This window comes from Misgurnus anguillicaudatus, chromosome 13, assembly GCF_027580225.2.
Source record: "Misgurnus anguillicaudatus chromosome 13, ASM2758022v2, whole genome shotgun sequence".
Classification (NCBI taxonomy): Eukaryota; Metazoa; Chordata; class Actinopteri; order Cypriniformes; family Cobitidae; genus Misgurnus; species Misgurnus anguillicaudatus.
The window spans coordinates 31,471,796-31,484,081 of NC_073349.2; the positions used below are offsets into that span (position 1 = coordinate 31,471,796).

Sequence of the window (12,286 nt, forward strand, 5' to 3'; positions counted from 1 at the left end):
AAAGGCACGGTGAGCTTTTAACTCGATAACCTCAGCACACACGTGCACACTATAACTCAAACCCCTCCAGCGACAAACTTTACTCAAACCAGACCACAAATTACATCTGAGTGCTCCACAAACTCAATCAGACAAACACAACAACTGTCACAAGCTTCACAACTCACGCGTGTTCAGAGATCTTCAGACAGTTTCAAGTGTTTTGTGTCTTCACAACCTTAAGTGAACTTCATTGCTTGGTTAAATGGCTCATATTTATTTTGTAAAGTCTTTATGTAATAACAGTAGTAGGTGAAGTTGACAGTTTATATTAAATGTTTTAATTGATCTGTTTCAGAAACTTGCATAGATAGAAACATTTATATTCACATCCATGAGTGTGTTTGGGCTTTTATTATAAACCAGTCCCTTAAGAAAATTAACCATGTTTTTTTGTGGTTCACCCCTTGGTGCTGTTCCATTGTTTACTTTAATATTTTAATGTAATGTTAATCTATCACGACAAACTATATATCGTTGGAAAGGTCTAAGAATGTAGTTTTTATATTTCAAAACCTTTTAGCAGTAATAATAATGCAGTGACTGTAATTTATTCATTTGTGACAAGAGAATGCAGCAAACCAACACAAACCTGAAATTGCATGTATAAAATTAGGGATGGGATGAAAATTTCATGCCATGATTATAATGACCAAAGTTATCCCGGTTATCAATATTATCATGTTTTTTATGAGATGGAAATGTTCAAAAAGAACTGATCCACACACTGAAAACATTTGAACAAGTTTTATTTTTCAAAATCACAATTTAATATTTCATGTCCTTGAAATGATTTCTGTGGTAAAAAATAAATCTGTCTAATAAGTTTACCATGAATGAATACAATACATTATCCCTTAAATGCCTTCTTGTGCAAAAAACTATGTTGCATGTGGTGAGTTTTCAAAATCACGGTAATTACATTTTTAACGTCAGGACATTTTATCGTGGTTAATCGTGAAACTGGTAATCATCGCATCCCTAAAATAATACTATATTGCATTATTTTTATTTAGTACAATAAATATAAACTGCTATAACCATTTTTTCTTATTTAATATTTTCACCTCCAAATACTTTGGTAAAACCAGTTAAATTTTCTTCTTTAAAACAAGACCAAGATTAGGCTTCTAGACCAAAAAATGCCAATTAATTTAAAAGTGGACATCACCTTTTCAAAAGGGCTGTGCCAGGTAAAGTGTTAAAGTGTAGTAACCATGTTTCGATTTGTATTGATTACTATTTTTACTATTGTATTGTAACCATGGTTTAACTATACAGTAACCATGTTTTTTTTTAACTGTAGTAAAACCATGGTTTATTTTTGTATAAGGTCTGTGGGATGTCTGTATGTAAACGATCTCTGTTCTGATTGGCTGATTTCCATGCAGTGAAATAATCAGTTGAAGTTACTGAATTCTGAACAGATGTTGATAGTTAATCCTTTGTGGTTATATGTTAAAGTGGTTGTATGATGTTGCTAAAAAGCACATTAATAATGCAATGCATTTACGCAGTTTGAGTAAAAAAAACACATTATTTTCCACATACCGTACACTATTGTTGCTCCTCTATGCCCTGTTTTTCCGAAGCGTGCTGGTTTTACCAAAGCTCATCATTCTGAAAGGCACAGTGTGCTCTGATTGGCCAGCTATCAAGTGCGTTGGGATTGGCCGAATAATTCAAGCATGTGACAGAAATATTATGCCCCATACCATATTTGGAATATCAACTCCCAAAACACAGCATTTACACGACATGGCGGCAGCGGAAACAATACTTCAGTAAGAATAAAAGTTAAGCCTTATTTTTTTGCGTATACATTTGGGTGGTGTTATGCAAATTTTCAAACACAGTGACGTAGTTATGTGGGGGCGTGTTTGAATGAGGTGTTTAAAGAAGCCGTGGATGAGCCGTCACTTTTAGAAAGAATATCTCTTTGGGTTTGAGACTTTAATCTTTGCGACTTAACAGATCTTTTTTATGCACAAACAGCTTTAAACAGTCAAATGAAAATCTCGCATCTTATGACCCCTTTAATGAACTTGTGGTTTTGCAATTTATTTTTGATAAATAAAAGCATGGTTATGCTCTGGAAGTGTTTATCTTGGCAGTAAGAATCTGTTTAAACACTTCAAATGACAGTCTGGGAATTAAAGTGGTTGTGTGTAGTGGCATGTGTGTGATGAGATTGTTCATTCATGACTTTGTGACTGCATTTGTGTTGTGGGTTTCAGGCTTGAATAGCTGGAGTTTTTGTGTTGTGTTTGCCATAAAGTCTTGTGGTCAGCAGAACAGTGTGAACTTCAAATACAGCTCATGGTTACAGCGGTTACTCTTTACCAGTACTTGGATCAATACTGTATGAGTGAGTGACGCTTAACTCAAGACCTGTATGAACAAATACTCAGAGAAGATGCTGACCCGCATTTTCAACACCTTGTTTTCCCTTTCTTAGGCTTTAGGTCTTCATGTGTCTTTAGTTGAGGATCAGTCGAGCAGGAAAGAGTCGCTAAAGAGCTTAGCCAAACCGTTGAAATCCATCTTACATAAGTCCAACATCACATGATTTTGTTTTTGCTCAGTGCTTTAGACGTAAGAACACGAGGAGAGATTTGAGTCAGTAATAATGTGTATTTATGAGTACAAGCATTGAGGTTCAGCAGTGTCATCAGATGATGATATCATATAATGCATATCAAAACTTTTACTGCGGTATTACAGCATGTCACAGCAAGACTTCATCTGTCTGCAGAACTGAGGTCGATTGCATCCCAAACCACATCAGCAACTTCATTTTACACATCTGAACACTTTCATTTATATATTAAAGGGGACATATCATGAAAATCTGACTTTTTCCATGTTTAAGTGCTATTTTTGGGTCCCCAGTGCTTCTTTCAAACTAGAAAATGTGAAAAAGATCAACCCAGTAACTTAGTTTTGGTAAACCATTCTCTACAAGCACGTGAAAAAATAGCTCATATAAATTTGGCTCCCCTTGTGATGTCAGAAGTAGATCTTATTATAATGAAACCACCCCTTAATCGGCACTATCCAACCACAGCACTGCCATTTAATGCAGAGAGAGAGAAAATAATTGACAGCATAATTGAGTTTTAATTTCAACAAACCACCATATTATGCTGATCAGTGTTTGCATCAGCTCATTTGCATTTTAAAGGACACACCCAAAAACGGCACATTTTGTTCACAACTAAGTGGCAATCTTAATATGTTATAATAAATGATCTGTGGGATATTTTGTGCTAAAACCTCACATATGCTCTCTGGAGACGCCAAAGATTTATTTGTCATCTTAACAAACGTCTTGTGAAATGTCCCCTTTAAATGATTCGTTTATCAAATAATAAATAAACAGGCCTTATTTACTCACCCCCAAATCTTTAATAATCCAAATGTGGTTTACTCTTAAAATACTTTTTGTAAAAGATCAACAACAATCATTTATTTGTGTGTTATTCATTCACATGATAGTTAGTTGGTTGTGTAGGTGTTCATTGTTCTTAGATTGTCGTACATTCCCATATCCCAGAATTCTTGTGGGGAGAAAGCAGCCTCCACTCTGGCACATTGACGACAGTAATTAAATGTTTTGAGTTTTATTTTCTGTTTTGAACTCTTACAAGCAAAACACACACACACACACACACACACACACACACACACACACACACACACACACACACACACACACACACACCCTGGACAGTCCAAGTAGTATGTGGACACGCCAGCGTTTCTGTTCCTGGCATAATTGCACAGTAGCAATGCATTGTGGGATTGTTTCATGAGACAGTGAAGACGAGTCCTGCACACACAAACAAGTTTTATTTTCAAGTTTTATTTTAAAGGGGCGGTTGAATGTAAAACTGTATTTATAGGCATAGATGAATAATAAAAGTTGTGTACATGGTAATGACGTATTGTGAGCCTCAAACACGATTGTTTCTTCCTTCTTATGTAAACCTCGAAAGAGCGTTGGAAAACAAAAACAGACCAATCTCAACATAACACCAACTGTGACGTTACAGTCGTGATGTACACCCACAACATTAAATTAAGTACAATGTTGTTACAATGATAAAAACACAGTTGTGACTGCTGAGTTAGCGCTATATGCTAGTTAATGCTATATGCTAGCATTTAGCCTGAAGTTTTTCTATTGACGTTACAGTTACGTTTTGCAGGTCCATAAAAAAACCACAAACTTATCACTCAGAAACGTCCATTAACAATCTCCAAACAATTGATCACCACTCAAAATCCGACACAGACCCAAACACAAGACCCGCTTACACACACACAGAGCTACTGAAGGAGAAACAGCCAATCAGAGCAGAGCTCAACATTATTATTCATGATCCTTTCCAATAAAGTAATTATAGACCATTTCATTCTAAAGACAAATCCTAGGGTTGTAAATGGCCATGTAAAATGTTTCTGGTTAACTTTTGCACTTAATAAAGCCATAAACCTTTTTATGTAGATATCAGATATTTTAATGCATTGGTTGGCACCTTTAAAATCTCATATAAATCTTCACAGACTTAGATGTGTGCTTTCATATTGTGTGTGTTTGCACACGTCTGGTTGTACACACGTTATGTTTTTGCAGATTTCTCTGTGTTAAACCTTGAAAGTATCGACTTACATATTTTTCATTTCCTGTGGTTTCATGATAAAAGATGTCCGACCCCTTGAATTGTTCTTTAGTAGTAACATTTGTTATTTGGTGAATCATATGAGAGAGATTAGTTTTGAGGATTTCACTTGTGTTGTGTTTTGTTTCTATGTTCATTTTATGACAGTGGTTTTCTTTTTGCAGCACCGATGGACTGCACGGCTGGGACGTCTGGCGTATCTCACCGTGATCCCTGCACACGTCAGCCCCACATCACGGTTTCAAAGAAACGTAACTGGCTGCAGCAGAGCTCGGCTTGGCCCGTTCTGCACCCTGATGATTTTACAACACCGCCTGCTGCAGAGGACGACCACGCGCAGACCCAAACGCACCCTTTATCCGCATCTCACCCGTTTTTAGAAGCACCGCAGCGGCCCAACGACAAACCCGGTCAGATCTCCACCCAGCAGCCACGTCGCCCGGATCCGGCCGAGGAGAGCGACGCAGATGATGAAGGGGAGATTTGGTACAACCCTATTCCTGAGGATGAAGAAGCTGACCTTCCACACCGCCTTCCCAATGTCAGGGTGACCCAAACGGGAGCAGCCGGCAGACGGGCGGCAGACGAGAGCGTCGGTGGCGAGACGGGGTGCAGAGAGACGCCTCATACGAGTGTTTTGCATTCCAGCGAAAGCTCTCAGCTGCACAAGCAGATGTTTGCGTGCAAAACACAGGAGGAGAACCTCACCGTCAGGGCGACAGGTACGCGTCTGTCTCTCCCTGTTAATGCTTTTGTTATCTCACCATCTCTGTCTGTCTCTCTCAAAGCTATCTGTCACTGTATCTCTCACCTCACGGCTGGTCGTGTGTGTTTTGGAGTCTGCAGCTCTCAGACGGGATGTTTGATGATGTTGTCGTACCTGTCGTTTTAATAAGCGCCTGTCATCAGACGGGCGTCTGACAGCTGCACGTCTCTTTCACGCTGTAATCTGTTTGCATTCTGTAACTGAGTAAAGTACTCAGCAAATAGTGAGTTAAATGCTCAGCGGTCTGACAGCTGTGGAGGAGACATCTCTAAAATTCTCCCCTGGAGGAATAACCAAACCTGAACAACCTCGCAGAGGAGCGGAATAAGAAAAAATGTTTGATTTGGAGCTCAATATAAATATTTGATTATATACAATATTAAATGTAAGATTTTATATAAGATATGGAGCAATTTTAGTCTCATTAATTATTCATGCGTAAGACATGATATACACATTTGTAGCCAGTTTCACAAGCATAAAACATAATTCACATTACACAAAAGTGTATATATATATATATACATACACAAAAAACAATTCACACATGTAATATACAATTATATTCTCATAAAATACATTTTACAGACGTACAACTATGCACAAAAATGTTGAAAGTTAAAATGTACAAGTTTATTATGAAATGTGAATTTGTAAATCGTCAATCACGTGTGGATCACCTCGGATATGTGTGTGTGTGTGTGTGTATTGAGACTCTTTTGGCAGGGCTCCCCCTCCTGCATCAGTAGTCGTACTCTTTGGCCAATGAGATTAAAGCTTATCATTCAACCAATCATAAGCACATGACTCAAGGAAGACTGATCTGCGCCCTATTTACGCAGTTTGGCTTAATTAGAACAGAAATGAAACCTTACGTCTGGTTCACATGTGCTTCTTTCAGTGATGACAATTTAGGGGTTTTGTATCTATATTTAGTGACTTTCCAGCCCTTTTGAGACATTTTTCAGTCATTTATGAACAAATCTTGCAACTTCTTGAACAAACCTTATAGGTTGTTTAAGGGGGCATGCACACCAAAGCGTTTACGCCCGCGGCCGGCGCATGTTTTCAATTGTTTCCAATGTAAGCGCTGTGTTTTTTCAAATAAGCCAGCAGCTAGCATTTTTTTCTGCGCAGAAAGGCAGCGCTCAGCGGTTTTTCTGCGCTCAGCTCTGAGGGGGCTTGCACACCAAAGCTTTTACGCCCGCAGCCGGTGCATGTTTTCAATTGTTTCCAATGGAAGCTTGGCATTTTTCAAACTAGCCAGCAGCTAGCGGTTTTCTTCCGCTGAACGCCGAGAGTTGAAAAATATTCAACTTTGGGTAAAAAGCTCCGCTCGTCAATGTCAGTCCTCACACAACCGTCCAATCACAGTGGAGGAGGGGCGGGACATTACCACAGCAACCACAGCTGAAGTATCAGCTACCAAAGCACTCAGCTAAAGAAAGCTGGTGCTCAGCTAAAGAACAGCTGGCATTCGGCGTCCTGCAGGCGTTTTTAGCCGCGTTTAAAAGTTTTGGTGTGCACAACCCCTGAACGTCGAGAGTTGAAAGAGATTCAACTTTGGGTGAAAAGCTCAGTTCGTTAATGCCCATCCAATCACAGTGGAGGAAGGGCGGGACAAGTATCACAGCAACCAACGGCTCACAGCTCAAGTATCACAGCTACCAAAGGGCTCGCAGCTGAAAAAAGTTAAAAAGTTTTGGTGTGCACAACCCCTTAGACTTGCCCACTGATATGCCGATATTTTATTAGATTTTCTGTTTGTGAATGTATATATATGCTTTCTGAATGTGAATTAGGTTTTATGCTTGTGAAACTAACTACGAATGTGTGTATCGTGTCTTATGCATGAATAATTAATGAGACTAAAATCGCTATATACTAAAGCACCCTTTCAGCATTAGCTGATGTTGCTAAATTGGTTAACATTAACCACCCTGCTGAAAAAAACAATAAAACCATTACAGAAAAATCTAATGGTTTCCATTAAAATACCAATAGGAATCATTAGCTTTTATCATTAAAACCACTACACTGTAGTGTGTTTTGTGCCATATTCCATAAGAACAAATAAAATGCCCAATAAAACCATTAGAATTTTCTGTAATGGTTTTATTGTTTTTTTTCAGCAGGGCAGCTAATGTTAAATGCACATTAAAGGAATAGTTCACCCAAAAATAAAAAATTATCCCATTTAATACTTATTTTTGTTAAGTTAAGTAATTTTAGGTAGATGAATTTCTTCTTTCAGTCAAAAAGTTAAATTAGATAATATCTTTACAGCTTTATAATGGCATTGGAGAGTGCACCATTTTTAAAGCTTCAAGTAAGCGCATCCATCCATGTGTGTGAGATGTATGTATGTGTGTGTATGTGCGTGTGTGTTTAAGGTTCAGCTCTCAATGGTGCGGTGTGTTCTATTCCGGAACTTTCCTCACACACTGTTGACTTTAGCTCTCGCCCACATGGGCGTCACCAGCACACATCAAATGTAAGAGAGAGAGAGACAGAGTGAGAAGGCCGAGGGTCCCACAGGGTCTTACATTACTGATGACATAAAGAGAGTAATATTACCCATAATCCCAAAGGTGACAGGTTACCAGATCTGAGGGTGTGACATTGCAAGTGTCCAACCCCGACCCCTGACCTTGTGTGTGTATATATGTGTGTGTGTGTGCATGTATGTGTGTGTGTGCGTCTGTGTATGTGTGCGTGCCTGACTGTGTGCATATGTCTCTGTGTGCGTGTGTGGTGTGTTTGTAACATAGCACCGTCCTGGAGTCTGAATCAAACTCCTGAATCATTTAGAGAAAGATTAGATCACTGAACAAACAAACACACAAACATGATCCATGATGTCAGATTACACTTGCAGATGAAGTGTATTATTGTGCAAGTTAACACTTCATAATGACTTGTATCGCACTATAATTGTGATGGGAGGCGTACAGATATCCACAGAAAACTGGATATCTTCATAAAATAAAGTGGATTTTAGTTCCCATCACTGACACGTATACTTACACCGGAAATATCCCGTCTGTGGTTAGTAGTAGTCTAACATTGTCTGAAATAAAACTGACCAAGGAGGACTTCAGGAGACCTTATTTGTCTCTGTTGACTACATGACATGACAGAAAACACGTCGTCATATTAAATCTCTCTGCAAGATAAATGGCCTTTATAGGTTCATTTTAAAGGTCACATTCTGTATGTGATTTTGAAGCTTTGATTGTGTTTATAGTAGGCAATATAACATGTGTTCATGTTTCACGTGTAAAAAAACGCGGTATTTTTCCACACAATTTACTTATCTGTATAGCGCTGTTTTCACTGTCCTCAAAACAGTCTGATGTCTTCCTTGTTAGGTGAAGTCCCTCCTTCAGAAATACGTATCGAGTTCTGATTGTGTAGTTTGTTTAGTGTGCTGTGATTCGATAGCAGCTTAGCTTAGCAGAGCCGTTTGAGCCAAAGCTGGTGACTGACATATTCCTGTGGGCGGAGTTTAGTCAACGAACTGTTTTACTGACGTCCATAAAGCAGGAAATAGAGGGCTGTAGTCCAAACCGGCCGTTCGTTGTAGGCTTTTAAAGAGGAATTCTATTGAAGAAAATATATCGCTTGGCAGTGAACTTTGAGCTTTATCATTTTACAGGTATTACTTATGCTATTATAGCAACATTACACACTTACTAGGGTTTAAAAAATGGTATCAGGAAGAACGTGACCATTAAGTTATATTTACATTATATTGTTAAAATTAAGGAAAGATCTCTGGATAGACTAAATTCATCATAAGAATATATGAAGACAGGCTTTTTAGACATTTGGTTTGGTTTGGTTTGGTGTATTGTATTGTAAAGCTCAAATAAAAGTGAATATGAAGAGTTTGGTATCAAAACACAATAAATCCATTAATTATAAAAACATATAATTTTTTTCTGCAAAATGCAATAAATCTATTGAATCAATATATAAATGTGCATTCATCTTTGACATGTTATTTTCATTTAGTTGACTAGTGCTATACACTGATTAAAAAATAAACATTAATGGCATTAATCAAAACACTTACTTTGTCATATTAACTCTTTCCCCGCCATTGACGAGATATCTCGTCAATTAAGAGAAAACGCTTCCCCGCCAATGACGAGATATTCCGTCTTTCCGCAATACCGCTTTTATCCACCAGGTGGCGCACTTCCGCAACTTATACAACCCGGAAGTATTGCCCTCTGACAAGCTGCTGCATGTCCGTGTCTGTTTTAAAGATCGCTCTGAATGGGAACTCTATCAAAAGTCCGTCACAAAAATGGAATTATCTCTGCTTTTTGCTCAAAATGTGGTGTTTTTGCAGAAACCTACCCATATTCAAAAGCTGATTACAAAAGAACTACTCAAGGTAGGATGAAACGGTTTTTTTTGTTTGAAAGCAGAGGGTCTGTTCTTTCATTTGGTATATTGTATGTTCATATATCTGAAGAAGAACATTTTCTGGAAGGCATTAAACTTTGGTGAAAATCATGAAAAACGCTGGCGCTGGCTGGCAACTTTTTTAAAAAATGCTGGCGGTGAAAGAGTTAATAACACTGTCACTGCTGCGGTTATACTTGACGTCGTTGCTTAGCGTTCAGCTGTAAAATGTTTTGGTCCTGCTCGATTTTTGTTGAATTTGAGTAAAATAATGTCAAAGTGTTAGCATGAGAAGCTTGATGCTGTCGGGAAAACAAGCGACCGTCTCCCGAGTGCCTCTCGCGTAAATTATTGTTGAGATGTTGATAGCTTTCGTTTCTTTCCCGCCACAGAAAACCATCACAGGTTTATCAATGCCATCAAAAGTATGATTTTGTTTTTGTTTGTTTGTTGATCATGAAGTACAAAGTAGATGAGGAAAACTAGGATTCTGTGTGTTTATCAAAGCGCCGCCATTGTTGTTTACAATGCGTGGATTGGTGCGCTGTGATTGGTTAAGTGGATTTATTGCATTCTGCAGAGAAGGAGAAGTGGTTTTTTATCACAGTTTGGAAGAAAGGGAGAAAAGATGACAGAATAATACGGCGTATATCGGATTTTGCGTCAAATTAAGAATTTACTTTTTAATACTGACCTGATACAATTCAGATTTTGGTGGTAACTATTTTTTAAAATGCCGTTTATCGCGTTTTGGAACCAAACTTTTCATATTTTAAATTTAATGTGTAATATTTGAAGAGTTTGGTTCCAAAACGCGATAAACGCCATTTTTGAAAAAAAATGAGTTACTGCCAAAATCCGTATTATATCAGGTCAGTAGTTAAAAGTAAATTCTTAATTTTATGCAAAATCCAATATCCGCCGTGTTATTCTGTCATCTTTTCTCCCTTTTTTCCCAAAATGCGATAAACGCCACTCCTCCTTTTTTACAGAACGCAATAAATCATACAGCGCACCATTCACGCAATGTAAACAAACAATGGCGGCACGCTGAGTACATGGAGTCCTAGTTTTCCTCATCTACTTTGTACTTCGTGATCAACAAACAAAACAAAATAATACTTTAATAGCATTGATAAACCTGTGATGTTTTTCTGTGACGGGAAAGAAACGTAAGCCATCAACATCTAATAATTTCCCTGAGAGGCACTCGGGAGACGATCGCTTGTTCTCCCGACAGCATCAAGCTTCTCATGCTAACACATTGACCCCAGAGGATCTTATGAAAAACTTTACATAATTTTACTCAAAGTCAACGAAAATCGAGCAGGACCAAAAACATTTTACAGCTGATCGCTGTGAAAGACGTTAAGCGACGACGTCAAGTATAACGCAATGACAGTGATCTTAATATGACAAAGTAAGTGTTTTGATTAATGACATTAATGTTTATATTTTTAATTAGTGTGTACAACTAGTCAACTAAATGAATATAACATGGCAAAGATGAATGCACATTTATATAGGCTATTGATTCAATAGATTTATAGCATTTTGAATAAAAACTTGTCATGGATTTATTGCATTTTGTGGAAATAATAATCCGTTTTTATAATAAATCTTTGAAAATCAACTTATGGATTTGAATTTTTTATGTTTTTATAACCTTAAGATGCTATGTGAAAGTTTGTAACAGAAAATAGTTGTTTTCATCTTGTCACTTTATTGGTATAGAAAACACGTTTTTACCAAAATTTGTCAAAATGGATTTATTGCGTTTTGGAACCAAACTCTTCATTTACAAACTCATTATCTGAAATCTTTTTAAAACATTTTTAAAATAATTTTGCAGAAAACACTGATTTTCCCCCAAATTACCCAAAAAGCTAATTCTGCCTGGCCCTGGTGATGAATGACCAGATTGACTGTCTGTGTTATGGGCGTTTTACACGGTACACGGCAACCACAAGTGTCTAGTTTATTTTCAATAGGAGACATGCAGAAAGTGGCAAAACGGGGGCGGTTACATAGGTGAAGCGGAGTCGGTCCGCATACCTTGCTTGTGCACTCAAAATCCCGCCCCTTTCTGCGGACACGGCTCTTTACGTCAGGCGTTGTTGACGATAAACATGCACAAAAGACTTCCACTACACGAGAAAAGCTGTAGCCACTTGTCGTGTGAAATGTCTATTAGATTATTATTACATAAATTATGTTGTGTTTGTTGGGCTTGTGTTGCTTTTTCTTCTTCACACTAGCGTGTCTGTTTCTTGTCTTCAAACTGTCTCGGTCTCTCTCTCTCTCTCTCTCTCTCTCTCTCTTTAACAGAATTGTGTCTTTGTTTTATTTGGGAGGGTGAGTACCAGATCAGACGGTGAGT

At 37.9% G+C, this 12,286-nt stretch overlaps 1 protein-coding gene across 4 annotated transcripts in view; it reads left to right on the top strand.

Annotated features, from left to right (window-relative positions):
* Positions 1-12,286, top strand: part of syde2 (synapse defective 1, Rho GTPase, homolog 2 (C. elegans)) — a 36,949-nt gene that overhangs the window by 8,476 nt on the left and 16,187 nt on the right. For all 4 annotated transcript variants that reach the window (XM_073875609.1, XM_073875607.1, XM_055187573.2 and 1 more), the window contains exon 2: positions 4,889-5,446. In XM_073875609.1, the coding sequence (XP_073731710.1) occupies positions 4,889-5,446 (558 nt within the window). The remainder of the gene's footprint in view (positions 1-4,888; positions 5,447-12,286) is intronic.